A 27,706-nucleotide genomic window follows, 5' to 3' on the forward strand; every position below is an offset into this window, starting at 1 on the left:
TGTGCTAAGAACCTGTCTCGTCCCCTCTGCATACGCCGGTGTTCCACAGCCTGGGCGGTTCCGCCAGGGACCCTCTCAGTACTAGTACACAGTCTGGGGGAAGGAGTACTTTTTCGAGGGACCCTCCCCCCTTCCCCTGTGTTCACGCATGCCTGGCCGCTGAGTTGCCGGAAAATTCCCTGTGGCACCTGCGGACCAGACAGCAGCTGATTTGCGCCTGAGGCAGGGTCAGACTCCCGGCCTCAAGCTGGCCAGGCGGAAGCGTGGCCCCTGAGCATCCTCAGGGCTGACGGTGCCCACTGGCCCTCCTCGGGACAGGAGGGAAGTGGTGGCTAGGCTGGGGGGCAGGGTCAGGAGTCCTTGACTCACATTATTTTCCATAGGAGGCACCTAGGGATCCCCCCGCCCAGGACTCGCCTCACCTGTCTCCCCAAATGGGTCCTCAGCTCCAGGCACTGACCCTGGTCACTCGCGGGAGCCCAGCAAGTACTGCCTGTCCTTTGAGGACTTGACCACCTGCCTAGTCTGGATGCTCTGGCAGAGAGCTGAGGGCAGGGGCCTGTGTGTTCCCGAGCAAGAGGAGGGTAGAGGTGGAGTCCATGTCCAGGGCCACCTCCAGACCACATCATAGGCCCCTGGGGGCAGGACCCCCTGCAGAGTGCTGGCCTCCCTTGCCAGCCCACTGTCCTCCCTGCCCAGGCTATTGAGCCCAGCTGCAGACGTGAGGTCTCTCTATCTCTGTCTGTCTGTCTGCCTGTCTCTGTCTTTCAACCTCAACTCTCCCCTGGGCTATTTGTGCATCTGGAATCCTCTTTCCGGAACCTCGGGGCCCAAAGAGTGTCCCCAGACCCATAGCACAGAGCCTGGGCCCTGAAAACGCAACGCTGGGGGTCCCACACATGGTCAGGGGAGGCGAGTATTTGACCCGAGGCCAGATGCTTCCAAGAGGCTGTCCCCTGAACATGGTGCTCCTCTCCTCTTCTGATCTGGGGGGAGACCTTGGCTGTCCCTGCAGGTCTGTGGGTCTAATTACCTGTTTGGCAGGGAAACAGGGCCTCCCTGCCAGGTGAGGGAGAGGCGGAGACTTCACTTACCCTCAGGATCCTGTGGAGGTGACTCAGGTGTGCCCGCGGTGAAAAGAAACACATTCCTTGATGTGGCCCCAACATGTGAACCACTGAACAAAAGCTCTGGCCTCAGAGAACAGGCAAAGAATGCCCGATCGCCGTGGCCCTGGGACCTGGCCCCACGGTGTATGAGAAGGGTCTGAGAGGATGCCGGTCACCTGATACTCCAATCGGGGCCCAAAGCGGGTGTTGCTCCTCTTGCGGTTACAGGGCCTCCCAAACCTTCTCCTGTCTTCCTTTGTTGGGGTGGGGCAGGGTGGACAAAGGCTGTGGGGTCTCCGCCAGGTACCCCTTTAGTATCCAGCACTTAGTACTCTCTCACGCCCTGTAGTAGTGTCTGTCTGAGTGTGTACCTTGCTGGGCTGGAGGACTGGAGACCCCTCTCTAGTCTGGCTCTCCCACCTGGCAGAGAGGCGCGGGGGTGAGGGGCGGGGGGGGGGTGGGGGAGAGGAGAGGCTGCTGTCCCTCCATCTCGCTTCCTGTTAGCACTGACCCCTTTAGCACTGTGACACAAACACGCGTGCGGGGCTGGCTCCTGGTCGGGTGTGTGGGGAGAGGGCCCCCGCTGTCCCAGAGGAACTCCCGTGGGTCGCCCAGGCCCGTGCTGGTTCAGGTCTAGCGAGTGTCCGAACCCAGGGCCTTCCGGGACTGGTGCAGCGGTGAGGACAGCGAGCAGGACTTAGCTGCACCCAGGACTGGAAACCAGCAAAACAAGAACACGAGCACCTGCCGGCCCCGCCCCGACCGCACGCCGACCAATAGCAGGACGGATGTGAGGGAAGTGGGCGGGGTCGGGGTATTCAGGCTGGGAGGAGGTGGGCGGGGCCGGGCGGGCCGAGGCGCTGGGCTGGGCGGGGCCTGGCGGGTCGAGGCGCGGGCGGGGGCGGGGCCTGGGCCGCGGGGCGGGGGCCTGGGCGGGGCCGGGGCGGGGCCTGCGCGGCTCCCGGGGACCGCGCTGAGCTCAGCCGCCGAGCCCGGAGCGAGCGCAGCCTCGTGCCCGCGCCGTCCCCGCGCCCGTCCCTGCCGCCCGCAGCCTCGTCCTCGCCGCCGCCGCCGCCGCCCCCGGGGCATGGCCTGTCTGATGGCCGCTTTCTCGGTCGGCACCGCCATGGTGAGTGGGAGCGTCCTGCGCGCCCGGGAGCCGCCCGGGGGGTCCCGTCCCCGCGCCGCGCCGGCGGGAGAAGGATGCTCCCCGCGCGGGCGGGCGGGCTGCTGGGCCGGGGCGGGGGCGCTCGGGGCCGGCGAGGGACGGAGCGGACCGCTGGCCTCGGGTTCGGGCCCCGGTTCGGTTCGCGCGGGCCCGGCCCGGCCCAGCAGCGCCGCGCGCGTCACCTGTCGGTGTGTTTACTAGCCCGCTCCCCGCTTCCCACGGCCGCGAGCCCGCGCGCGCCCCCCCGGCCGGGATCTCATTTTTAGCATCCTGCGCTGGGAGCCGGCAGGGTGCAGCGGGGTTTGACCGACAGTTACCTCTTGCCTGGAGCCGGAGGAGAAAAAAAAAACGGTGCCTGCTTGTGCGCATGCTCAGCCCTGCCAACTGCGCCGAGGATTCCAAACAGGTTACTGTAGCATCCCGGCCGCAGGCTCCTTATGTAAGGCTCGGGGTGCGCCCCCAGAACCGGGCCAGGCCCCCTGCCCTTCTCCCGCGGCTGCTGGCGTCCAGCTCGCACCGGAGGCCGGGCGAGGCAGCCCCTCCTGGTGATGCCATTTGCCCTCCCGAGGAGGAGGCGTGGGGCAGCCCCTGTCCCGGCTGCCCGTTTCTGCCCGGTTCCTCATTCACGCTGATCTGGGGGAACCCAGGAGAGGCTCGTTGTCCGGTAAAGAAACTCTCGGGTACTGTGGAGGCCAGACGGTCCTGGGCCTTTTGGAAATGCAGCCACGGTCCGCTGGCGCGGGGGGATGAGGCTTGGGAGGTTTGAGGTTGTTTGCTTGTTTGGGCTCTAGATTTCGGTGATGTGACGTTTCTGGTTTGACCCAGCCCCAGAACTCAGGTGGGTGAACAGCGAGCCAGCAACAGTGTTTTGTTGGAAAGTCATTTCCCCCCACTCTTCCTTCCTGGAAACCTCCCCCATCAATTTTGTTTTCCATTTAAAGATTGTATCTAAGTACTCCGGAGAGACCCCTTGAGAGATATAGCCCTTGAGCTCTGCTGGCTGGGGTCCCAGGGCTTCCAGGGCGGGAGGTCTGCAAGGGGAGCTGGGGGCTGCATGAGCGCCCCTGATCTGTGTGGGAAGGGTCCTGGTGGGGGACATTTGAGACTCAGCAGCGGGGTTCGGCCACAGTGCCTTTGCTTGTCCTCAGGGACCTCCCGCCGCCTTTGCCCCTGGGTTTGAGTGTGATGCTTGGGTTACTTCTCAGGAGTGGCCCAGAAGATTCTTGATCCAGGAACCTGGGTAGGGGTCCCGGGGAACTCCACAGCGACAAACAGGGAGAGAGGGATTCAGAGGTCGGGCTGCTGGGGTGGCTTCCCTGCTGGCTGGGCTGGAGGCAGGTTTGTGCCTCCAGCGGGGGCTGTTCTGGCCCCACACCCGCCAGGGCCTCCACAGCCGACAGGCGGCTGTCTGTATGTCTATGTCTGCTCACCCTGCCCCAGAGGGGCGTGAGAGGGGGCACCCCGAGCCGACTCCTCTCCTTCACGATCAATGCTGATGACCGGCCCGGGAGGACGGAGCCGGCAGTGCAAGGGGAGAGATGAGGAGGAAGATGCATCTGTTTCATTTTTAATGAACTCAGGAGTGAGGGCGAGGTGGCTGTAACCTACATCGCTGGGGACCTTGCAGAGAGCTGGCTGATTCTGAGGGACACGGCTGCACCCTTGCGGGGAGCTGGGTGAGGGCAGTCATGCCTAGCGTGCCCGGGGGTCTCTGTGTCCCCCTCGCCCCCTCCTTGGAAGTTTCCCAGGGTCGCTTCCTTCTTCTCTGCAGGAGATTCAGCAACCTGCAGGAACTGTGCTGGCTGGCGGCAGCCCTGGGCCCACGAGGCTGCTCCTGGCTGACCTTGGGCGGGTCCGCTGACCCTTTGGGGCTCCCCCTCCCCCGCCCCCCAGGACTGTGGAGCCAGGGAGAGGCTTTGAGTCTGCAGTCTGGCTTAAGGGTGCCTTGCTATCTCGGGCACACTGGCCTGAACCTGGTCATGTGCACTTGACCTCGTGGTCACCCAGCTCTACCCTGTGGCCTGACCAGGTCCCCCACTGGCTAAGGCCACCGTCCTTCTCCCACTGCACCTCACCGTCCCCCCTTTCTTCCTGGCTTAGGTTCCTCAGCGCCCCGAAGATATCTCTCTTTCTCCCTCCCCCCCTCCCCTTCACTCTCTCTCTGTCTGACCCCTTAGCCAGCCCGGCCAGCCCTATGCCCTGTGCATGGACCCGTGTCCCTCTGTGGCCCCACGGTCCCCCTCACCCCGGTCCGTGGCTCTGTGTGTGTCCCGTGTTCTCCGCCCACTGAGCTCGCCCGACTCACCCGCTAATCTCCGCTTGGGTTTCACTTCCTTGGCACCCTGGGCCAGGACACCTCTGGGCCCCACTCTGCAGCGGCACCCCCCACCTCGGGGAGGGGTCATGCCTGCATCTGCTGAACATGAGCATCTGGGGGCATCGGCCAGGTCTCGGGGGACGACCACTGAACCACGCAGTTCCCCTGGTGCCTGGTTTGCAGGCGCTTGAGTAACAACGGAGGGGGAGGGAGACAGGCTCTGTGTGCAGTGATGGCCAGCGCCCGTCATGCCCCTGTTATGGTGCTCGCTGGGGGCGTGCACACCAGGGAGATTCCCCGGGAGAGGCCCCTGTGGGGGTGTCGGGAGGGAATGGGGCTGGAACTGGAGGTGCGAGGGCTGGGTGTCCCCCGAGGCCCACACTCAGGGGTCCCGGGCTCAGAGACAAGCCTGCCTGCTGAATGGGGCCTCAGGACCCAGAGCTGGTCCGACCAGGGGACAGGCTGGCTATTGGGGAGCCCTGAGCACCAGGCGGGGGCGGCGTTCTGCCTGCTGCCCTGTGCTCTGCCCCCTGTCCCAGGATGGCCCTCCCCTCCTCCTGGGCGAGCACACTCGTAGCAGGGGGACAGGCTGCCCCGGGCGTGTGGCTGGAAGTCGGGCAGGGCAGGGCCAGGACCCCATTGTTCACCGGAGCAGCGCTGGCCGGACGTGGCCGGGACACGCTCATCCTGCGGGCAGTTTCCTTCCGCCCAGGGCCAGGGCACGTTCTCACGCCCAGGCCAGGAGAGCCCCCAGAGGTCGGCGTGTGGGTGACCCCACCCTCTTCTTGTGCGGGAATGTGACCCCACCCTACCCCGGCCCTTGCCCTTGGGTCAGCTGCAGAGCCAGTGCCAGGGTCACTCCTAGTGGAGCTCCGGGACCTCAAGGGTACAGGGATGGAGCCCGGCGCAGCCGCGTCCCAGGCAAGTCCCTACCCACCGGGCTATCTCTCTGGCCCCTGGCCTGGTTTCCTTCATTTCTTTGTTCTTTAAGATGACTCCGATTCTGGGGTAGCTTCTGCCCTGCGTTCGGGGGTCTTGGAGCAAGCCCCTCTACCTGCCCTGTTCTATGATGGTAAGAGTGAAGCACTACCCCCAGCCCCCAGCCATGCCGTGGAGAGGAACCAGAGGGTGTGCGTGGGGGCAGGGCAGGGGTTCTGGCCCTGGAGAACTTGGTGGATGTCTGAGGAGCTTTGTAATTAATTATTTAAAGTTTAGAGTCCCCCAGAGCCGCCCTTCCAGGGGACATGCAGTGCTGGGGATGGACGGAGGCTCCGTCAGGCCGCTGTGCCAACCTTGGGTCTGTCTCTCGGCCCTTCAGAGCTGCTTTCAGATAGGACCTTTGGGGGCCAGAGTGGCAGGTGAGACCCTGGCCTTGCGCATGGCCGGCCTGCTCGGTACCCCAGAGGGCCCCTGAGCACCTCCAGGTGTGATCCCTGAGCACAGAGCCAGGAGTCAGCCCGGAACCCTGCTGGGTGTGGCCCAAGTGCCCAAAAATAAATAAGTGAAAAATAAGTTCTTTGGCATATGCCTTTCCGCGGACCCCCCCTGGGTGTATCTCTTGGGCTTTGTCATTGTGGGCTGTGGACAGACGGGCTCTGCGTGGCCAGCACTTCACTCTGTGGGCTCCCGGGGTCCAGGAGTGGTTGTGTGATGGGTGTCGGGAGTCCTAGCCCGCCTGGCCGGCACATTTGTGTCTGACCGTCGCGGGCATGAGAGGCGGCTTCCCTGCAGCGTAGAAGCGGAGCCACCAACGACCCCCAGCCCCCAGCCCGCCAGGTTCCCCCTGACCCGTGGCCTCCTGCTCTCTCCCCAGAATGCCAGCAGCTACTCGGCAGCAATGACGGAGCCCAAGTCTGTGTGCGTGTCGGTGGACGAGGTGGTGTCCAGCAGCATGGATCCCACCGAGACGGACCTGCTCAACGGGCACCTGAAGAAGGTGGACAACACGCTGACCGAGGCCCAGCGCTTCTCCTCGCTGCCGCGGAGGGCGGCCGTGAACATCGAGTTCAAGGACCTGTCCTACTCGGTGCCCGAGGGGCCCTGGTGGCGGAAGAAAGGTGAGAGGCTGGCGCTCGCCCCCACCCGGCAGCCCAGCTGCCCTCGGGTCGGGGGGAGCTTGGGGCTGAGCTGCCCAGCGGGCGTCCCCTTGACTGGGCGGCCTGCTGTGATTGGCAGGCCCAGGGAACCCCGGGTTTGAACCTGCGTCAGCAGTGTCGCAAGTCAAGCGCCCTCCCCGCTGTCCTATTGCTCCAACCCCCCCTCCTCCACCCGGTGCTCCCGGTGGGCTGTTGGTGTATCTCAATGCTCCCTCCCCCCATGATGGTGTTCCTGGCCATCCTCTCCTCACAGGGGCTGAAGTCTCGGTGGGTGGAGCAGGCCAAATGCCAGCCGGGCACCCCCACAGCCCTGAGTTCTTTCCACGGCCTTGCGCCCCTTTGCCTGCTCTCTGGCTGCCAACGTGTGGAGCGAGTGTGCCGGGCTCACCTCTCTCTCTCTCTCTCTGCCCTGGAGCTCCCATCGTCTATGGGGTGGGCAGGGGGACCCCCAGGAAGAGGGGTCAGCCTCCCCCCGCTTCACTGCCCTGGGTCAAGGGAACCTGAGCGTCTCCTGCCCTCGCGCCCCTGACCTTTGAAGGCCTCGAGTCTCCCAGTCACGGTTCTCCCTTCTCCCCTCCTTCCCCGGCCCCCTTTCTTCTGTGTCCCCCAGCGGGGCTTCTGGGTGCTGTGAGTCAGAGTGTTGTGGAGGGGTCATGCGGGCCCAGGAGCCCTGCTGCTGGCTGGTGGCACCGCCGCCCTCCCTCACCGCCCAGAGGACATTCCTGTGTCCGTTAAGGCAGAGACGGGTGGTGGGTGCGAGGTGGGGCCTTGCTGGGGCCCTCTGAGCGTTCAGCTTAGGTGCGGGTTTGTGTTGGGGGCACCAGGGGGCTTGGGGGCCAGGGATCCATCCAGTGGCGGTGCCCAGGGGCTACCAGGCCTCGCCCAGCGGTGGCAGGGGCCAAACTCTTGGGGCCTCCTTCCCCGCCAACTTGAGGCTTTTCGAGCTCACCGTGGGGAGATCTTATGGCCTGGAACAGTAGCATGTGCGGGTGTGAGCCCCCGAGGTGACGCCTTGTCTGTGGCCTTGGGGCACAGCCCTCTGCTAAAAAGGTTCCCGTGGGCGACCCATCCCAGCTTGTTCCAGTAGCAAAGGCTGCCTGCAGCGCTCAGGCCTCAGTGGCCAGCATTGCAGGCCAACCCGCGCCTGCTCACCCGTGTCTGCAAGAGAATGGCCAGGGGTCTCCCCCTGCCCGCCCCACCTGCGCCCACAAACCCAATCCCGGCACAGGGGCTGCTTGCTCAGTAGAGAGGGGCCTCGGCGGGCGGCCCATCCCCCGGGGCCCCCTTGGGAGCTGGGCCCGGTGGGTCCCAGCCAGACACTTGCCCTGTAGTAACCTCAGCCAGGGGCGGAGGAGGAAGTGGGCCCCAGGGAGCTGCTGTGAGTCAGGGAAGAGGCCCTGTGACCGGTTTCCCAACCCGCAGGCTCTGCCGGCTTCCCCTCCGCCCCTGCCTCTTCCCTCCCGCCCCCTGTGCCCTTTGTCCCCATCCCTACCTTCAGCAAGCAGACACCGGGGCATCCTGCCCATCTCTTCCTGGAGCCTGGCACCCCGCCCCCCTCCCGGGGCTGCAGCCAGGGAGACCCTGAAGTGCTTCCTGCAAACCAGGTCCCGGGGCTCCCTCTGGACTCGACTTCCCCAACTAAGGATCCCCGCTCAGGACAAGCCAGTGAAAGCCCGCGGGGGTGGGCGTAGCTCCAGCGTCCCTCTCTGGGGTGTAGTCGCTGTCCTCCCACTGTCCTGCCTCCCACCTGCTCCCCCTCTGCCACTCAACTCCGCCCTCGCTGTCTGAGGCCCCCAGCAGTGGCCGGGGCTCCGGTCTGCGTCAGACCCCACCAGCCTCTGCATTTCCTTTTTTCTCACTGTGGTCACTGGGGCCGGGATGTGTGCGTCCAAACAGTGGTCAGGAGTCCGTGGGCTCCCACTGGGTCAGCAGGACTGAAGATGCCAGCTGCCTAGTTGCCTAGTCCCAGCTGGGGTCCCGGCCCCCAGGCATCACTCCCGATGGTGCTTTGGGCATCACCGCTGGGCACTGCCAGGGGTGACCAGCCTCGACCGGGAGGCAACACGGCTGGTGAGGCCAGTGCCCCTGGGCTGAGCTCCGGGGTGGGGGGGAGGCAAAGGAGAGACCCAGCCTGGCCGCTCCTGACAGGCGTCTGCTCGGCGTCTGGCCTTGATCGTTTCTGATCTATTTTTGTTTTCTAACGGTCTCCTTCCCGTCCCTTCTCTGGCGCTGCTGTTGATGGTGGGCATGCATGCTTTATTGGGGTGCCTGCCTAGCCCCGGAGCTGGGGTGCCACAAGGCTGATCCCCCTCACTGCACAGCCCCAACCCAAGCCCTCGCGCTCGGCCAACGGGAGCTGTTAGTCACCGAGGTATCCAGGGGCCTGGTTTTCAGTTTTAAATATTCAAGTTTATGTGTGATCACCATGACATCTCCTACAGGGGAATGCCACAGGTGAGGGAGTGTGAGGACAGGAGAGTGCAGGGGGTGCCAGAACTGGGCCAGGGCTCCCAGCAGCCTCGGAACCGGCCTGGGAACCCAGCAGCCTCGGAACTGGGCCGGGGGATCCAGGAGCCTTGGAACCAGGCTGGGGGACCCAGGAGCCTTGGAACCAGGCTGGGGGACCCAGGAGCCTTGGAACTGGGCCGGGGCTCCCAGCAGCCTCGGAACCGGCCTGGGAACCCAGCAGCCTCAGAACTGGGCCGGGGGATCCAGGAGCCTCGGAACCAGGCTGGGGGACCCAGGAGCCTCGGAACTGGGCCAGGGGACCTAGCAGCTCAGAACCGGGCCGGGACCCAGTAGTCTGGGCCCAGATCCAGATTTCCCTCCACCTCTGAGACCCCGGCTGCCCCAGGGCTTTCTGAGGGAGCCTTCTCACCCTCACCCTCTTTGCCCACTGAATGTGCCCAGTGGCACGAGCGTGGTGTGGGATGTTCTCGCCTGAGTTGGTCCTGTGGTTCTGGCACCACGTCATTCTCGTGCAGCAATAAGGCAGAGATGACGGGGCCTCGTGGGCCGGGCTGAAAGGGGCTCGGGCCCAGCCAGCGATGCCAGGAGGCTCTTCTCGGTGCCTCAGACGCCTGTCCTGTGCCAAGCACTGAGGGCAGCGCTCAGCAAACACCTTGTATTTTCAATTGTGGTGACAATTTCACCATCTGATTAATGAGGCCTTCGGGGACAGCGAGATCGTGTAATAGATTCCTGGTAGAGACAGAACGGATCCCAGGAGCCACCGTGCACCCCACAGGTGGCTTTACCCACTCTGAAAAGCGTAATTACTTCCCCGTGAGGAGCTGGCTTCGGTACCTGCGTCGCCGGGCCGGTCCCTGGGACAGCGATGCCGTCACAGCCGCCGAGGCTGGGACGCTTTGGGACCTTCCACCCGGCCTTCCCAGGGCTCTGGGCCATTCCAGTGAAGCCCACGCGGGGCATTTGGGGGGCAGTAAGTCTCCACTCTGCCGACCCCTCCTCCCTCTGCGCCCCTTCCATGGGGCATGTGGGGTCCTCCGGCGACACTGACCACCCCTCAGGGGACCCAAGCCGTTTCCATGGATAAAATGAAACAGTTCATGGGCTGGAGCGATAGCACAGCGGGTAGGGCGTTTGCCTTGCATGCGGCCAACCGGGGTTTGATCCCCAGCATCCCATATGGTCCCTCGAGCACCACCAGGAGTGATTCCTGAGTGCAGAGCCAGGAGGAACCCCTGAGCATCGTCAGGTGTGACCCAAAAAGGAAAGAAAAAATGAAACAGTTTAGGGCCTGGGGAGAGCTCAAAGGGTGTGTCCAGGGCCCCAGTGTGGCCCTGCATGGTCTCGTGGGCACTACCAGGTGTAGCCCCCAGTACCCCAGGGGAGCCCTCCCCAGCCATGAAAGCTTTTCTTTGCTCTGATTCTGCCTCTTTACCTCTGGGACCTGCGTGGTTCTGACCCACGTCCCAGGCGGGGCGGTGACGCTGAAGGCTAGGGCACAGTAAGGTGCGCAGGATGCTCGCCCTGAGAGGGGCTCCCAGGGCTGCCCCCAGCATGGACTCGCCATACCGTGCTACCCAGAGCCACCAGGGAACATCTTAACCACTAATCCTGGGGAATTCCTTGCAGCCGGTCTGCACTGAGGCCAGTTGCCTTTTGCCCTGATTAAGGGCAGAGGAAGGAACTTTCTAGGCCTCTGGATTGGCATCAGCCATCCTGTCCCACCCTCCAGGAGGCACATCACTGTATCACTGTCATCCTTTTGTTCATTGATTGCCTCGAGCAGGCCCCAGTAACATCTCCTTCGTCTTAGCCCTGAAATTTTAAAAAGTGCCACATTCGAGGCTCTTTCAGGGTCAGGAGAATGAGGCACATGAAACTTGGAAAGGAAACGAAGCTCCCAGAGTTCCTAGTGTAGAGTCCAGGTTAGAAATGGATTCTGGGCTTCTAGAACTTTCTTCCCATGCTCACTGTGCTCCTTGGACTCCGCACGGAGCTGGGGTGAGAGAGGACGGGCCAGCAGCCCCGGCTCTGGAGCTGAGCTGTGTGTTGCTTTGCCGCTGACTGTGAGACGTGTCCTTCGTGCGTCTCCCTCCCGAGGGTCATGTCTTCTGGTCTCCTCAGGACTCACACAGACCGGCATGAGAGGAACAGGCGTCCGTGGAGCACTCGGGGATTCCGTGAGAGCGTCTGGGCCGTAGCCCGTGTGTGGCGGGGATGAGAGGGGCTCCTGCAGAGACCGTGGACACCAGACCAGGCTGCCCCCGGGGAGTGGATGACCGTGCTTCTTGGGCTTGCTTCAGGGTGCAAGAGGAAGCTACTTGTACATGTCCCCCTTGGCCATGGCGGGAGGCTCTGCTGCCTCCCCCCCCCCCCCCTGCTGGGGCTCGGGAGGCTGGGCAGACCCTGTAGAGTCCTTCCTGCCCCTGGCACCTGCCCCTGGGGACTCTAGCTCTGTCCCGGGGTCCTGGAGAGTGTGCTTGCTGGACTCTGGGAACCCGACACAGGGGGTGTCTTTTGTCCCAACTCAGGAAGCAGTGCCCAGAAGATGCTGCTTGCTTGCAGGGGGAATGTTCACCCCAGGGGTCCCTGGACCCCTTTCCCCAGCTATCACATCTGCCCTGTGCCAGACCAGAGCCCACTGCAGGCAGAGACATGGGATGGCAATTGTGAGGGCCCCGGACACAAGGGCCCTTTCTCCTTTGTCCAGGGTCACCTTGGGGGGCAGGGGGAAGGCCTCCCACACCTGGCTCAACACAACTTTGTGGCACTTCTCTGCTTTCTCGGTATGTCTGTGATGTGTCTGTGTGTGTGGGGGGGGAGTGTGTGGTGTGTGTCTGTAATATGTGTGTCAGTGGTATGTGTGTGTGTCTGTGGTGTGTATCTGTGGGGTGTCTGTGTGTGTCTGTTCTCTATGTTTGTGTCTGTGGTGTGTGAGTCTGTGGGGTATGTCTGTGGGGTGTATCTGTGTCTGTGATAATGTGTATCTGTGGTGTGTGTGTCTCTGTGTCTGGTGTGTGTGTCTGTGGTGTGTGTATGTCTGTGGTGTGTGTCTGTGGAGTGTGTGTCTGTGATATGTGTGTGGTGTGTGTGTGCATATCTGTGGGGTGTCTTTGCGTTTGCTCTCTGCTGTAGTGTGTGTGTCTCTGCTGTGAGTGCCTTTGTGTATCTGTGAGGTATGTGTGTATGTGTGTGTGAGGGGTAGTTTTGCTCCTGGAGGACATCTCTGCTACATCCAGCCCCTAGCCTGGCATTGGGGGCTCTGCCTTTCTGGAGCCCCTGCAATGTGTGTGTCTCTCTGTGCACTTCTTCTGTCCAGGTACCGCCCAGGAGCAAGTGCTTAGGCTGACAGGACCCAAGGTGACATTCTGTTGGCACGCGAGCCTTGCTCCTGTTTGTGAGCGAGGAAAGGCCATGGGGCAGCGCACACCTGCTCTGTGCTGTGTGGAGTCAACAGCGCTTGTTTGGGGTGCAGGCGGGGAGGCCGGTCTCTGACGGGGCTTGCTCGGACTGCCCGGGCATGTGGAGGGTCTAGCTCCTGACATCAGGCCAGTTCCAGCTTTTCTGCTCATAGCGGGGCCAGGATCTGGGGCCCACAGTTGCTGATTTTCTGTCTCCCCGGCCCTGCTTCCTGGTCGGCATTTGTGCTGGGGGCAGCCGAGCTGGGGTGAGGGTGCAGGCAGCTTCAGCACCGTGATTACGTTTAGCCGAGACCTATATTTAGAGGCCTCGGGCTAGGCCACCTGGCCTCCCCTGCATCAAGTCCTTCTTGCTCCATCACCAGGAGAGTTTCCAGCTGTGGTGACTGGCCCTGGCCGTGGCCGGGGCAGCCAGTGCCCGGTTTGCACAAGTCCGATTCTTGGAAAAGGTTTCGGTCCATCTGCATTTGAGTAATCCTGAAGCCAGCCATCTGAGTTCTGCTTTTCTGGAACTCTGGTCAAGAACCTTGGTGTGTATGCGCGTATGTGTGTGGGTGTGTGGTGGGGGATGCACACACACACCGTGATCAGGGGACTGTGGCAGCCCGCATCGTCCCCCATGCCCAGTCCAGAGCCTGCTGCCAGCTTGCTGTTGGAGAGCTGCTGTGAGGACGATCTTGGAGCCCCCGGCGGGGCCGGGAGAGGAAGTGGCTGAGGAGTGTCCCACAGGCCAGGGGGCCTGGTGGTCGCAGGAGGCCCAGGCTGGAGTGAGGCTCTGGGGGTCTGTGTGACTGAGACCCGGAGGCTGGGTCGGAGAGGCTGGACCTAGTAGCCCCTGCCTCCCCCCCTCCCCCCCCACACACACACCCGGGAGCTTCTTTCATTTTGGACCTGGAAGGGTTAACTTGTGCTGCAAAACAAACGCTGACCCAGCTTGCTCTTTGCACCAAGATGTCCTGTGGGTGGGTTCTCCACCGGGGAGGGTGGTGGCTGGGACGGCCGGGGCTGACCATCTCCCCTCACCCACCCAAGAGCATCGGGGAGTTTCCTGAGCCCAGACCTGGGTGGCGGCCGTGATGGGCTCCCGCGTTGCCCCCCGCGGGCAGGGGTCGCCCCTGGCCTGCAGGGGTGAGGGCGCGGCTGGCCGCTGGGTCCCTGCCCCCCACCCCTCCGGGCCTCAAGGACTGCCGGAGGAAACCGGCCCGTTTCCTGCCTGCCGGCCGGACATCCCCAACACCCTGACGTGGCCGGCGCGGGGTGCGAGCGCGGCGGGCTGGGACCGTGTGATGCAGGGGTGGGTGCGGGCAGGTGCGCCGCCGCCTCCCCTCCGCGCGCGAGTGCGCGCCCGCCGCTGCCGCTCCCCTCCCGCGCGCGTGCGCAGTGCGCGGCGGCCGCCGCTGACGGCCGGGGTTACTAGCGGTCAATGCCCGGGAGTAACCCCGGCGAGGGATTGGCGCGCGCCGCTGTTGCTAGGCGGGACCCGAGGATGCTCGGCCGCCGAGGCCCCTCCCGGCCTGCTGGGGGCCCCTCCCGGGTCCCACAGACGCGGGGCCCAGGGGCGGCCGGGACCCTCCTGGAAAGGGTCACCTGAACGCACCTGGGGGACGCAGGCGTCTGACCCCGTGGGGGTGTCCGGGGACATGGGTGGGGAGCCCCGGAGGGGAGGGGTCCGCAAGGGGGATGCCAGTCCTGCCTCCTCCTCCCCTCCTCTTCCTCTTTTTCCTCCTCCTCCCTCTCCCCTTCTCCTCCTGCTCTTCCTCCTCTTCCTCTTTCTCCTTCTCCTCCTCCCCCTCCTCTTGCTCCTCTTTTTCCTTCTCCTTCCTCTCCCCCTTCTCCCCTTCCTCCTCCTCCTCCCCCTCCCCCCCCCCCCCCCGCCTCCTCCTCCTCCTCCTCTTCCTCCGTCACACCTGAGGTGCTCAGGGTTTATGCCCAGCTTTGAGCTCAGGGCTCCCTCCTGGTGGGGCTCAGGGGACCCTGTGTTGGCCCTGGGTGGTGGTGCCTTTCCTGGCCCGTGGGTGGCTGTTGGGATCAGGAATTCCCCGGGCAACTCTGCAGCTGTGGGGCGGTGCAGCCTCTGCCAGCTGCTGCCCATCACCTTCATCCTGCAGGGGCCAGAGAGGCCAGCAGTGATGGCTGTCCCCCAGCACTGCCTTCTCTGCGGCTGAGGGTGATGGCAAACCCGGTCTCTGCCCCGGGTGCCCTGAGGAGCCCCTCCGAGTCCTGGGCGCTGCCCTGCTGCCGTCACCCAGCCCCTGTGGTCCTTTGGGCAGTGCTGGGGCGTCCCCCGCGCCTCTGGGGCATTGCCCCTTTTCCCTTTTCGGGTTCTGCGCCAGTCCCAGGAGACAGGGCCTTGGCGCCGCCCCCCTTGGACCGTCCTTTGTGTCTGCCCTAGGCTGTCTGGGACCTGGTTTGGGGCTTCGGTGGGCCGGGCTGCTTCCCCTGGCACCCAGCTGCAGCTCCCTCAGCTCCTGTTTGGGGGCGTGTTTGACTCCTGACTCTGTGCTCAGGGATCAGTCCTGGTGGGCTCAGGGGAGGCAGGTGCCTTAGCCCCTGTCCTGTCCCTCTGGGACGGGCCTAAACATCCAGATATCTGGATATTCGTGCCAGGGTCCCCCCCACTGCCAGCTGGGACACTTTCTCCGTGTGTCTCCAGATGGGGTCTGTTCTCTTCCCTGGAATGGGGGCTCTGTCGTTCCGCCTCAGCCCCACCGCCAGGCCGGTGACCAGAGCATCAGGGATGCTTCAGCCAGCCGGGGGTGGGGGGCGCAGGAGCCGAGGAAGGGGAGGTGAGACCCCAGCTGGTAGAGCTTCCTGGGGGTGCTTCCCTGGAAGCGAGGTCGGGGTGGCCCCTGAGCCCAGAGCCTGCAGGACGGGGCTGTGCACAGATGGGATCGCCCAGGTGTGTGCGAGGGTGTGATGGTGTAGCTGAGTGTGTGAATGTATGTATGAGTGTGTCTGTGTGACTATGCAAATGTGTATATGTGTGAATGTGTATATGTGTGTGTATGAATGTGTGAGTTTGTGTGGGAGTGTGTATCTGTGTGAGTGTGTGTGTGTGTATGTGTGAATGTGTGTGAGTGTATGTGTGCGAGTGTATGTATATGAGTGTGTATGTGTGTGAATGCGTGAGTGTGCAAGTGTATGTGTACGTATGAGTGTTAAGTATGTGTATGTATGTGTGTGGTGTGTTAGTGTGAGTGTGTTTGTGTATGTGAGTTAGTGTGTGTGGTGTGTGTATGAGTGTGTATGTGTGTGTAATGTGTGTATGTGTGTGGTTTGTGTGTATGTATGTGAGTGTGTCAGTGTATGTGTTTGTATGTGTGAGTGTGTGTATGTGTATGTTTGTGTGCAAGTGTATGTGTATGTATGAGTGTGTATGTGTGTGTATGTGAGTGTGTGTGTGTTTGTGTGTATGTGAGTTAGTGTGTGTGGTGTGTGTATGAGTGTGTGAGTGTGTATGTGTGTGTGGTGTGTATGTATGTGTGTCAGTGTATGTGTTTGTATGTGTGAGTGTATGTGTATGTATGAATATGTATGTGTGTGAGTGTGTGTATGTGAGTGTGTGAGTGTGTTTGTGTGTGCATGCAGGCGTTCAGCCCAGGTCAGTGTGGCTGCGGGCTCCTGACATGGGAGGGACTAACTTTTGAATCCTGATGGTGGTGATGGTAATGCAGCCAGAAGGTGCCTCACTAGCCCTGGGAAGTGGCAGGAGGGAGGCGGGAGACCCCAGCAGGGCCTGGTCGGGGGGTCTCTGCCCCCCTCAGGCCCCACCTGCTATCCTGCTGGCGGCTTTCCCTCACAACAGTGTCCCCTCCCCTCCTACTCACGGCACTGGGAGATTCCAGCTCAGCTAAGGGGACTGTTTATGTGATGGCTCTGTTCCTGCCATCATGGGTGGAAATTCCCAGCCTTGGAGCAATGCTGGTCGTCCCTCAGGGGCAGGCTCCAGGGCAGGGTCCCTGTCCCCATGCTATGGCTGGGTGCTGTGTCCCGGTGGAGCCCAGGGGTTGCCCCTGGTGCCCAGGGGCTGGTGGAATTTCAGATGTGAATGTGGACCACGGTCTGGTCATCACCGACAGAAAACACCCTTTACCCCTCACCAGGGGACACATGCCGTGAGATTTTGAATCCTGAGAATCCCGTGTCTCCTGGAGCTTTAAATGAATGAACTAATGAACGACATGGTTCCAGGTCTCCGAAGCTTGTAGCCACTGGGGGGCGCTTGGCTGCTGCGGGGAGGGGTGCAGATGAGGTGGTGGTCCCATGGGACGAGCCTGAGCTGGAGACACCGTGTGGCGGGGAGCGTGGTGGCCTGGGCCACTGTCCTGCCCGTGAGGAGACGGGTCAGCATGGAACCACAGCCTCCGCTGGCCTCCACAGTGAGCCAGGCTCTGGACCCAGTGCTCCCTGTGCTTCTCTTTCTTTGGTGGTGGGGCTTGGTTACATCCGGTGGTGCTCCCGGCCCTGTGCAGTGCTTTGGGGGACCATCTCTGGTGCTAGGGATGGAGCCAGCGCCTGAGCCCTGAGCTCTCTGTTCCCCAGGAGGTTCCCGTGAGTGGGGCTGTGGGGGCCCCGTGCGCCGGGAGGGGACGTGGGCTGGTGCTGGGCCGAGCGGGGGCCTGGCCTGTGACCCCTGCCTCTGTGGCCCTGTCCACGCTCATTCTTTGCGAACAGGAACCCTGAGCCATCGTGCCTCCAGCGTGGTTTAGAGGACACAGCAGGCCTGCAGGGCACCCGCCTGACCGGACACGGGAGTGGCCGCTACCTTGGTCTTGGGCCTCCTGCTACTGTGGGTGGGAACAGCTGTGACAGGTGCAGAGGGCGCCCACTCGCCAGGTGTCAGGGACGGGGGCAGAGCTGGCCGATGTGGGCGGGGTCAGCGTGCCCCAGGGGCCATCCCTGCAGTTGGTCTGAGGAGCTAGATGCCACAGGAACGGGCTGGAACATTCCGGTCCTCGCATGGCCTGTATTTAAGGGGCCATCTCTGGGGCTTCATCACCGACTGAGAGGATGATGAGCCCCACTGGGGGCACATGCTGGCCGGCCTTGCCCCACGAGTGGGCCCCCCAGTGACCTGTGTGTCTTGGAAGCGGCTGGGGTGTAGCAGGATGTGGAAATTCCCTTGGCATGGCTGGGCACGAGTTTCCGAGCTGCCCGTGGGGGTCTCTGCCCTGTGAGTGTTAACTGAACCCCAGGGTGCGGGGTGCTGCTGGTCGTCAGAGCCCAGATGTTTGCTCCCAGATCCACTGGGCAGATTGAAGGACAGAGCTGTGCCCGAGGGATGGATGCGCAGGCCGAGCAGTTGTGCTGGGGGTGGCCTGCCCTGGGGAGGTTTCCAGCCCCTTTGCACGCCCCTCTCCTCTCTGGGGTCCTCCCTGCGTTCTCGCAAGCCCTGAGCTGAGGCTGGCCAGGAGGGAGCGCCAGGGACTGGCTCTGATCCCAGAGGTAGAGACGGTGCACCTGGTGGGGCGCCAGGAACCCGCGTCCCGCCGGTCACACCTCGCCCAGGAGCTGGACAGTGGCGGATTCTGAGCCCTGACTGACTTGCTTTGAGACTCTCTGCTGTTGGTGGGGTCCCTCCCGGCCGGATGGGGTGGCCAGAGCAGGACAGGAAGGGGACAGAGCCAGGGCAGTGCAGAGACAGACTGAAGCTCCCTGAGGTGGGCACCCCGGCACAAGGCGTCCACTCCCCAGAGTGGGCACTTCCAGCCTGCCCACCCTGCCGCGAGTCCCTCCCTTCCTCAGACGCCCTCCTCCCCCTCTGCTCCCCCCCGTGCAGATGTCTTAGCATTACCGTCCCCATACGAGCTCTCCCTGAGCCCCCGTCACGGCACCCCTTGGCCTGGTGGCCCACAGAGCGTGTCCCTTCTCTGCACTGCCCAAGGAGGAGGAGGAGGAGGAGGAGGAGGGAATGAGGAGGACAAGACTGGACAGGCGTGTGCTCGCACCTGCTCTGGCTGGACTTCCCTTATCCAGGCAGCCGGCACTGGCCATGGTTTTCACTGACTCAGTATCCAGTCTCCCCTTGTCAGAAAAAAAAAACAACACTCAGTGTCCTCTGCACCGCACCTGTGTCCCTGGTGTCCCTAACTGCCTTGAGGAAGCCCTCTCCACTGTTGAGCCCCACCTGTGTCCAGCCCCTGAACCCCTGCCCCCCGGCTTCAGGCAGACAGAGAAGGGGTCTCTGCAGCCCCCGGCGCTTCCTGGTCTGTCTGTGGGGACTTCGTCCTCGTCTGCTCTGTCCCAGGCCTGGTTCCCTGTTTGTGGCCAGTGTCACCGATACCCCATTGCAGGGGAGGCTGCCCCTCGGCCCCCCCCCATCTGTCCCTCTGATGGTCCCACGGAGACAGCTGTCAGCCCTCCCGAGGCTTTTCACTCTCCGTAATGAGCCTGAACGTAGGGCCGTGAGCTTCCTGCCCAGCTTCCGCTCCGAGCTGTCTCATTAACGCCGCCCCCAGGGATGCCCCATCCAACCACAGTGGCAGCTGGGCCAGGTGAAGCGCAGGTGTCTGTCCGTGAAAGATGAGAGTATGATGGGGCCCCTGTGTGAATCTGCAGATTTGGGGGGTTCCCAGGGGACCCCTGGGCTGTGCAGGGCTGGGGGCCCTAGGAGACGGGTTCAGATGCTTCCAATTTGTTTCCTAGTTATGTACTGGTCAGGGGTCTTCACCAGGACCTGTTTTTCTGTCCTTAACAGCATCTGACGCTGTGAGGAGAAGCTGGGGGGTCCCACACAGGTGGGGGATTTTTAGCTCTTTGGACCAGAGCTGGGAGGGGGCCGGGCTGGACGGTGCGCTGGGCTCTGGTGCATGCTGTCCCCTGCTCCCAGGGTTTTACTAGTGAGAGGGCAGCGGCGTCTGCCAAACACTTGTCACTGACGGACGTCACAGGAAAGCGGGGTGGGGGCAGCAAGGGGGAGTCACGGTGTCAGCGAGGGCAGGAGCGCCCCCCCCCACCCCGGCGTGGCCATGGGGCTGGGGGCCCTCCTGACCGTGTTCCCTCATTCCCCAATGTCGGGGCCTCTGAAAGTGACCGTGGCTGGGGACCCCGCTAGTGGTGCCCCAGGGGGCTCTGAAGCACAGAACAGTGAACGCTCATGGACTTCCATGGTGTGGGAGTCTGCACGGTGCTGAAGCTGCAGCGTGTCCTCTCTCTGCAGGCTACAAGACCCTGCTGAAGGGCATTTCCGGCAAGTTCAACAGCGGGGAGCTGGTGGCCATCATGGGGCCTTCCGGGGCTGGCAAGTCCACGCTCATGAACATTCTTGCTGGGTACAGGTGAGTAGCCCTGCCAGGGCCCCTCACTGGGAGGCTGGGCGCTCCACCCCCGCTGGGTGGGCCCAGAGGATGGGGTGCACAGCAGCTGCTCTCACTCCGCAGGGAGACCGGCATGAAGGGGGCCGTGCTCATCAATGGGCAGCCCCGGGACCTGCGCTGCTTCCGGAAGGTGTCCTGCTACATCATGCAGGATGACATGCTGCTCCCACACCTCACCGTGCAGGAGGCCATGATGGTGAGGCCAGACCCCATGCCCCACCTCATGCAGGAGGCCATGATGCTGAGGTCAGGCCCATTACCTCCCCCATGCAGGGTGCCATGATGATGAGGTCAGTTCCCTAACACCTCACCATAGGAGGCCGTGATGCTGAGGTCAGATCCATAATCCCCTTCCCACCACTGTAGGTGGCCATGGTGGGATCAGCTTCCTAATACCTCACCATAAGAGGACATGATGATGAGGTCAGACCCCAATCCCCACTCACTGTAGGAGGCCATGTTGCTGAGTTCAGACCCATAATCCCGCCACCAATGTAGGAGGCCATGATGCTGAGGTCAGGTCCCACCACCTCGCTGCAGGAGGCCATAATGGTGAGGTCAGCCCCCCCCACCTCCCTCACTAAAGGAGGCCATGATGGTGAGGTCAGACCCCATTTCCGCCCTTCCTCCCCGCAGAAGGCCATAATAATGTCAGACCCTTCCCCCTGCTCACTATAGAAGGCCATGATGGTGAGGTCAGGCTGTCATTCCCCCTTACTGCAGGAGGCCATGATGGTGTGGCCAGACCCCATTCCTTCCTCATTGTAGGAGGCCATGACGGTGAGGTCAGACCCCATTCCTTTCTCATTGTAGGAGGCCATGATGGTGAGGTCAGCCCCCCCCCCCCATCTGCCACACCCTAGTAGTAGTTACTAGGTCTGGCAGATGGCTCGGGAAGTGCTGAATAGGCTGGTGGTCTCCCTGATGCCTGGGCTCAGCTCACTCCCCTGGTGCCCACTATGTGGGGTACTCAAGGCCAAGCAGATTCTGTGCTCACAAGCCGTCCCCCCATGCTCAGTTTTTCACCCACCCTTCCTCAGTCGAGGTTTTTGTTTGCCTCGTCCTGCGGGGACTCAGGCTATGTCTTGATGCCTCGCCCGTGTGCCCACAGGTCTCAGCACACCTGAAGCTGCAGGAGAAGGACGAGGGCAGGAAGGAGATGGTGAGTGTGTGCCAGGCCCTGCTGAGGGTGAGCAGAGGGGGCGCAGGGAGCCGAGTGTCCATGGGGTCACCTGGCCCTCGGCAGGTAGGGGTGGCGGTGGCCATGTGTGCCCTGGGTCCCCAGTGTGACACCTGGCCTGGCCTGGGCGCCCTGGGGCCTGATGCCCACCTTTGGGAGTGGGAGCAGGCTCTGCCCGTCAGGCTGAGCACAGCTCTGAGGTGTTTTATAGATGGTGACAATGGAGCTGCTTTGTCATGTTTAAAAATAACTGGCCCCGCCCACGCTCCCGAGAACACGTGTGGCTGGGGCGGGCAATCAGCCAGTCCTTAAGCCACAAGATAAACATGTTTCCAGGATGATTGATCATCCCGCCCTCCTTCCCCCTCTGCTGCTCCGTCCCTGGCAGGGGCAGGGTGGGCCGCGGGCAGCAGGCCCCTCACACCACCCTCGGACAAAGGGGGCTTTAGACTCGTGCCTGCCTGGACTCGCAGGGGGCCCACGGAGAGCAGCGTTTGGGGGTGCACACACACCACAGGGCAAGCCTGCGCATGCCCCTGCTCCCAGAGCAACACGCGTGCACACACTCCCTCACATGCACAGCACCTGTACACATCACATGCCCTGTACACACACACGCGCACACACGCACACATACACACATGCACACTGGCTGGTAGGTGTGGTTCCGGGTACAGGGACCCTCTCATCACAGTGCCTTGCTGTACCCTCGGGTGGCTGGTGTCCGACAGCCAAATGTGGAGTCAGGGGGTATCATACTCCCCCACCCCGAGACATGGGGGCCAGAATCAGGCCCGGCTGGTTTTCCCAGCAGGACCCCGATGGCAGGGAGCTGGGGGCGCTGGGGCTGGGCTCAGGTCACCAGCACAGGCACCGCCTGCCCCCTCGGCCCTCACAGTCAGCTCCAGCTTCCTGCCCCCCCCCGGGGAGCCGGGGCCCCCCCTGCCCACTTCAGCAGAGGGACTGGGAGGTGGTCAGGGCGGTGCCCAGCCAGAGGGACTCGGGGAGGTGCCCCCAGGGGGTCCCCAGCACGGACCTGGTCGGGGAACCTGGTTTTGCTCTTTTCCGGATTTGCCAGAGCGAAAACCCCGATGGGCTTCCTGCTGAGGGCCCTGGAAGGCAGCAACGGGCAGCGGCAGCCTGGCTGGGCCCCTCCCGCCCTCGTCTGTCCCTATGTGTGCCCGTGGGCGGCTGCTCCGTGGGCTGCGTGGGTCCCAGGGTGCTGGGGTTCCCTGGTCGTGCTTCAGAGCAGTGGTCCCTGCAGGTCCCACTGATTCCTCTATGCCCCCCTCCCCCCACCAGGTCAAGGAGATCCTGACGGCGCTGGGCTTGCTGCCCTGTGCCCACACACGGACGGGCAGCCTCTCAGGCGGGCAGCGGAAGCGCCTGGCCATCGCGCTGGAGCTGGTGAACAATCCCCCTGTCATGTTCTTCGACGAGCCCACCAGGTAACCGAGGCCGCCCCCCGGGACCCCACCCCCTGGCCCTGCCTGCCGGGCCCAGGGTTGGGGGCTGCAGCCGGGGGCTCCTGCAGGTGGCTGACGGTGTCCCCTGCCTTGCAGTGGCCTGGACAGCGCCTCATGCTTCCAGGTGGTGTCACTGATGAAGGGGCTGGCCCAGGGTGGCCGCTCCATCATCTGCACCATCCACCAGCCCAGCGCCAAGCTCTTCGAGCTCTTCGACCAGGTACCGGGCACTCGGCCGGCAGGGGAGGCAGGGCTGGGGGCAGCTGGGCAGGGGGCAGGCTCGGGTGAGGGGGGGTGAGTGAAGCTGCCCGTGGCCCAAGGGTAGCACAGGGGAAGGATTTGGGGTGAAGGATGAGTGAAGGCCGGGGGGATGGGGGAGGTGGAAGGGCAGATGGATGGATGGATTGGACGGGTGAGCCGGCGGCGAATCAAAGGGCTGACAGTGGATGGGTGGACAGGTGGGCCGGTGGGTGAATGGTGGAGAACTGGGTGGGTGGGAGATGTAGGGGTGAGGAGAGACGAACAGAAGGGCTGGTGGAAGGGTGTTGGGCGGGTGGATAAATGGACACACGGTTGGGCGGATGCTTGGTGGGTGAGTTAGTAGGAGAACAGGCGGCTGGGTGGAGGCTCAGTTGTGGGGTCTCGGGGTCTGTTGCCTCTGCAGCAGCCGGTGTTGACCCCCCCTCCTTTGCCCCGCCAGCTTTATGTCCTGAGTCAAGGCCAGTGTGTTTACCGGGGGAAGGTCTCGAATCTCGTACCCTACCTGCGGGATTTAGGCCTGAACTGCCCGACCTACCACAACCCTGCTGACTTTGGTAAGTGGTGCTTGGGCTGGCCAGGCGGGGAGAAGGGTCCCTACCCTGGGGAGCAGTTTTACCGGAGTCCCCGTTCAGGACCCCCTATGCCCTGCGGAGGGGCTGGCTTTCCTCGGATGGAATCCCGGGAGCTCCAGCCAGGGGTTGTGGGGAGCAGCTTCCCGACTGCTGTCAGCCCCCAGAGGCTGGGAAGTTACTTCTAGAAGGGGAAATCAGGACATTTCAGGACTGAGCCACCTTTCTGATGAGGTCCTGCAGGTGCTTAAGTGTTGGACGTGGCATAATCAGCCGTGCGATGGATGGGCAGGGGCTTGGGCAGGGCACAGGTAGCTGAGACCCTGCTCTGGCATCAGGTCCAGAGCCCCTAGGGAAGTTCCCGCCAGCAGCTGTGCTCGCTGCCCGGGCGGAGCCCGAGGCCTGCAGCTCTTGGGCCCTGCCCTGCAGGCGCAGAGCCCACCCCCCTCACTCTGCCCCCTCCTGCCCTGCCCTGCTGACAGCACTCAGCCGCTACACACTGGGCTCCCCGTCCCGCAGTCCCTGTGTCCAGGGTCTGCCCATCCCGTTACCCCTGTGCCCAAGGTCCGGGCTGTGTTTCCCACCTTCCCGGGGCTGTGCTGACCCAGCCTGGGAGCCCTCGGAGGGCCAGGGCAGTGGCCTCACCCCAGCACCCAGCGTCTCTGTGTGATTCTGGGGGCCGGCCGTGCTCCATCGGGGGCCCTGAGACCCCCATTCCCTGTGCATCTCCACGAGTGCCCGGTGTCTGGAATAAGGCCCGAGTTTGTGGAAGGTGGAGGGTCCCGCCTCGGTGGCCCGCATTGTGCCCTGGGATGCTCCCGGCAGGGGTGGCGGGGGAAATGGGCGCTGACCCAAGTTGTTCCACAGTCATGGAGGTAGCGTCGGGGGAGTACGGCGACCAGAACACGCGGCTGGTGCGGGCCGTCCGTGACGGCATGTGCGACTCGGACTACAAACGGGAGCTGGCAGCTGACGCCGAGGTGAACCCCTTCCTGTGGCACCGGCCCTCGGAGGAGGTGAGCCTGGGTGGCTCCTGGGCGGGAGGGTGGGAGGGCGGCAGCCTGGTGCCCGGCAGGCGGCTCACTGCTGCCCCCTGCTGCCCCACCCAGGACTCGGCGTCTATGGAGAGCTGCCACAGCTTCTCGGCCAGCTGCCTCACCCAGTTCTGCATCCTCTTCAAAAGGACCTTCCTCAGCATCATGCGGGACTCGGTGAGGCCCCGCCCGCGCCTGCCCGTGTCCCCAGTTCTCGACTGGCTGCTGCTGGTGCCTGCCCCTGGCGTCCTATCCCCCGTGGGGACCCCGAGGTCCTCAGCCTCAGTCCTGGCACCCCCCCTTCCCACTCGCCTGCTGGCGGCTGGAGTCCAGGGGCTGCTGAGCCCCAAAGCCCCTGGGGCCTGGTCCAGCTGAGCTGAGAATGGCCTCACCTTTTTGGGAGGTGGCAGGTGGGGGTCCACAGTCACTGGGGCCACTGTCCCCAGGGGGCTCCTGAGCGCCCGGTCCCTGACACGCCCCCCATTCCGGGGAAATCAGCGTCACAAAATGTTCCCGCGATGTGTGTTCAGTGTGTGTGCGGAGACGTGTAGATAGATGTCACACGTCGTGCGTGCACGTACACTTAAGTGCACGTACTTGCCTAGATGTGCGCGTACTCACCGTGTCTGCATGTGTGTGTGGACCCATGCGTGTGACCTGCGTGTGCCCACCATGTACATACGCGTGCTCGTGTGCGCGTGCGGAGGCGGGGGGGGGGTGGGGAGGACGCGGCCTGAACCCTGCCCGCGCCCCCAGGTCCTGACGCACTTGCGCATCACATCGCACATCGGCATCGGGCTGCTCATCGGGCTGCTCTACCTGGGCATCGGCAACGAGGCCAAGAAGGTCCTGAGCAACTCGGGCTTCCTCTTCTTCTCCATGCTCTTCCTCATGTTCGCCGCGCTCATGCCCACCGTGCTCACCTGTGAGTGTCCGGCGCTGCCCCTTCCCTGAGGGAGGCGGCCTGTCCCGTGGTGACCGTGCCCCGGCCTCCCCTGCCCCTTGGCCGCGCACGTCCGGGTGAGAGGGCACGGTGGGGGGCCACTGCCACTGACGCCCGCCCGTTGCCCACAGTCCCCCTGGAGATGGGCGTGTTCCTGCGTGAGCACCTGAACTACTGGTACAGCCTGAAGGCCTACTACCTGGCCAAGACCATGGCCGACGTGCCCTTCCAGGTGGGTGCCCGCGGGCAGGGCTCAGCCGGGCACGCTCACGGCCCCTCATGCCCCCCACTGCCCTCCCCTCTTGCCCCTCAGGTCAGCCCCTCCCGGCCCCTTTCAGCCCTCCCGGCCCCTCACGCCCCTCCCGGCCCCACCGCCCTGCAGGTCCTTTTCCCCGTGGCCTACTGCAGCATCGTGTACTGGATGACGTCACAGCCCTCCGACGCCCTGCGTTTTGTGCTGTTCGCCGCCTTGGGCACCATGACCTCGCTGGTGGCCCAGTCGCTGGGGCTGTTGATCGGGGCAGCATCCACATCCCTGCAGGTACGTCCCCGCGGGCGCCCCCCCAAGGACCCCTTCCTGGGCACCCCCTCCCAGAGACCCCTGTCCCGGGACCCTCTCCTGGGGACCCCCTCCCAGAGACCCTTACCCTGGGACCCCCTCCCGGGACTTTCCCAGTGCAGGAATGCAGCCCACAGCCTTAGCGCCTGTGGAGCCCTGGGGTCTGGGGTCCGGGGTCCGAGACTCTGGCCGCACCCCATGGCTTCCCTGCTGCCAGCTGTGGCCACGGAAAAATTCTGGTACTGCTGGGCGCAGGAAGGGGCAAGGAGCCTCAGTGTGCTGGGGAGGGGCAGTGTCGTGGGGAGGAGGGAAAGTGTCCTGGGGAGGAGAAAGAGTGCCCTGGGGAGGAGGGAGAGTGTCCTGGGGAGGAAAGAGAGTGTCCTAGGGAGGAGGGAGTGTCCCAGGGAGGAGGCAGTGTCCTGGGGAGGAGGGTTATTGTCTTAAGGAGAAGGAAGAGTGTCCTGGGAAGGGGGGCAGTGTCCTGGGGAGAAGGGAGTGTCCTGGGGAGGAGGAATAGTGTCCTGGGGAGGAGGGAGTGTCCTGGGGAGGAGGGAGAGTGTCCCGGGGAGGAGGAGTGTCCTGGGGAGGAGGGTTATTGTCTTGGGGAGAGTGTCCTGGGGAGGGGGGGCAGTGTCCTGGGGAGAAGAGAGAGTGTCCTGGGGAGGAGGGAGTGCGCCCTGGGAACCCGGGCTGCAGCGTGTGTTCGTGTCCAGGTGGCCACCTTCGTGGGCCCGGTGACGGCCATCCCTGTGCTCCTGTTCTCCGGCTTCTTCGTCAGCTTTGACACGATCCCCACCTACCTGCAGTGGATGTCCTACATCTCCTACGTCAGGTATGCGACACGAGGGCACACGCCAGGGCCCCAAGGCCAGGGACATGGGTTGGTCACAGAGGTCATGGGTATGCGTGTGTGCGTATCTGTGTGTCTGCGTGAGTGTGTACCTGTGTGTCTGTGTCTGTGTTTCTGTGTGTATCTGTGTGTCTATGTGTTTGTGTGTGTGTATCTGTGTGTCTGTGTGTCTCCGTGTCTGCGTGTGTGTGTGTGTCTGTGTGTCTATGGGGGTCGGGCCCAGGCGTGCCCATGTCCCCAAGGTTCACGTGTTGCTTGTGGAGCTTGGGGTCTCCTCTCTAGGGCGAGGGGCCATGTCAGCCCCTGGTTTCCCCTAGTGGCTTTTCCAGGCAGAGGCGGGCAAAGGGCCCCGGTCACACTTGGGGGGTCTTGGGGCCTGGCGACCAGGCGCCCCTCACGACCCTCTGCCCCAGGTACGGGTTTGAGGGCGTCATCCTGTCCATCTACGGGCTGGACCGGGAGGACCTGCACTGCGACGCGGACGACACGTGCCACTTCCAGAAGTCGGAGGCCATCCTGCGGGAGCTGGACGTGGAGCACGCCAAGCTCTACCTGGACTTCCTGGTGCTGGGCGTCTTCTTCGTGTCTCTGCGCCTCATCGCCTACTTTGTGCTGCGCTACAAGATCCGGGCCGAGAGGTAAAGGCCGCGGCGCCCTTGGCAGACTCTGGCCGCAAAGGAAACTTCTGGAACCCTGGCGGCCGGCTGTGCCCATGGACCCAGGGCCGCCGCGCCCCACAGGAAAAGCGCAGGGAAGGGACCTGCGGCACCGGACTCTGGCAGCCGGGAAACACAGTCCCTCCGCCCTGGACGGCGGGCGGGTCAGCCTCCGGCCGAGTGGCCGCTCCGTCCTCAGGGGCGAGGCCGGCGTGGACAGCTCTCGTGCCCGCGGGCAGTTCTGTCTTGGTGCCCGCGTGCAGCACGGCTGGACAGTCAGGCTGGGCAGGAGTA

The 27,706-nt window shown here is 63.7% G+C and overlaps 1 protein-coding gene across 3 annotated transcripts; it reads left to right on the forward strand.

Moving 5' to 3' along the window:
- Positions 1-2,070: 2,070 nt before the first annotated feature.
- Positions 2,071-27,706, forward strand: ABCG1 (ATP binding cassette subfamily G member 1). 3 transcript variants are annotated; one of them, XM_056119221.1, is made up of 15 exons: positions 2,071-2,238; positions 6,408-6,651; positions 19,738-19,855; positions 19,958-20,090; positions 21,006-21,056; positions 22,377-22,522; positions 22,637-22,760; positions 23,241-23,355; positions 24,238-24,386; positions 24,480-24,581; positions 25,161-25,329; positions 25,479-25,579; positions 25,730-25,888; positions 26,620-26,738; positions 27,170-27,694. In XM_056119221.1, the coding sequence occupies exons 1-15, from the start codon at positions 2,197-2,199 to the stop codon at positions 27,396-27,398; spliced, it is 2,001 nt and encodes a 666-aa protein (XP_055975196.1). In that variant the 5' UTR covers positions 2,071-2,196; the 3' UTR covers positions 27,399-27,694. The 3 variants fall into 3 exon arrangements, with proteins under 3 accessions (XP_055975196.1, XP_055975195.1, XP_055975194.1); XM_056119219.1 differs by lacking the exon at positions 2,071-2,238 and adding an exon at positions 2,673-2,941 and having other exon boundaries at positions 27,170-27,693; XM_056119220.1 differs by having other exon boundaries at positions 24,238-24,581; positions 27,170-27,706.

The sequence above is a fragment of the Sorex fumeus genome, unplaced genomic scaffold (genome assembly GCF_029834395.1).
Source record: "Sorex fumeus unplaced genomic scaffold, SorFum_2.1 ptg000041l, whole genome shotgun sequence".
Taxonomy (NCBI): domain Eukaryota; kingdom Metazoa; phylum Chordata; class Mammalia; order Eulipotyphla; family Soricidae; genus Sorex; species Sorex fumeus.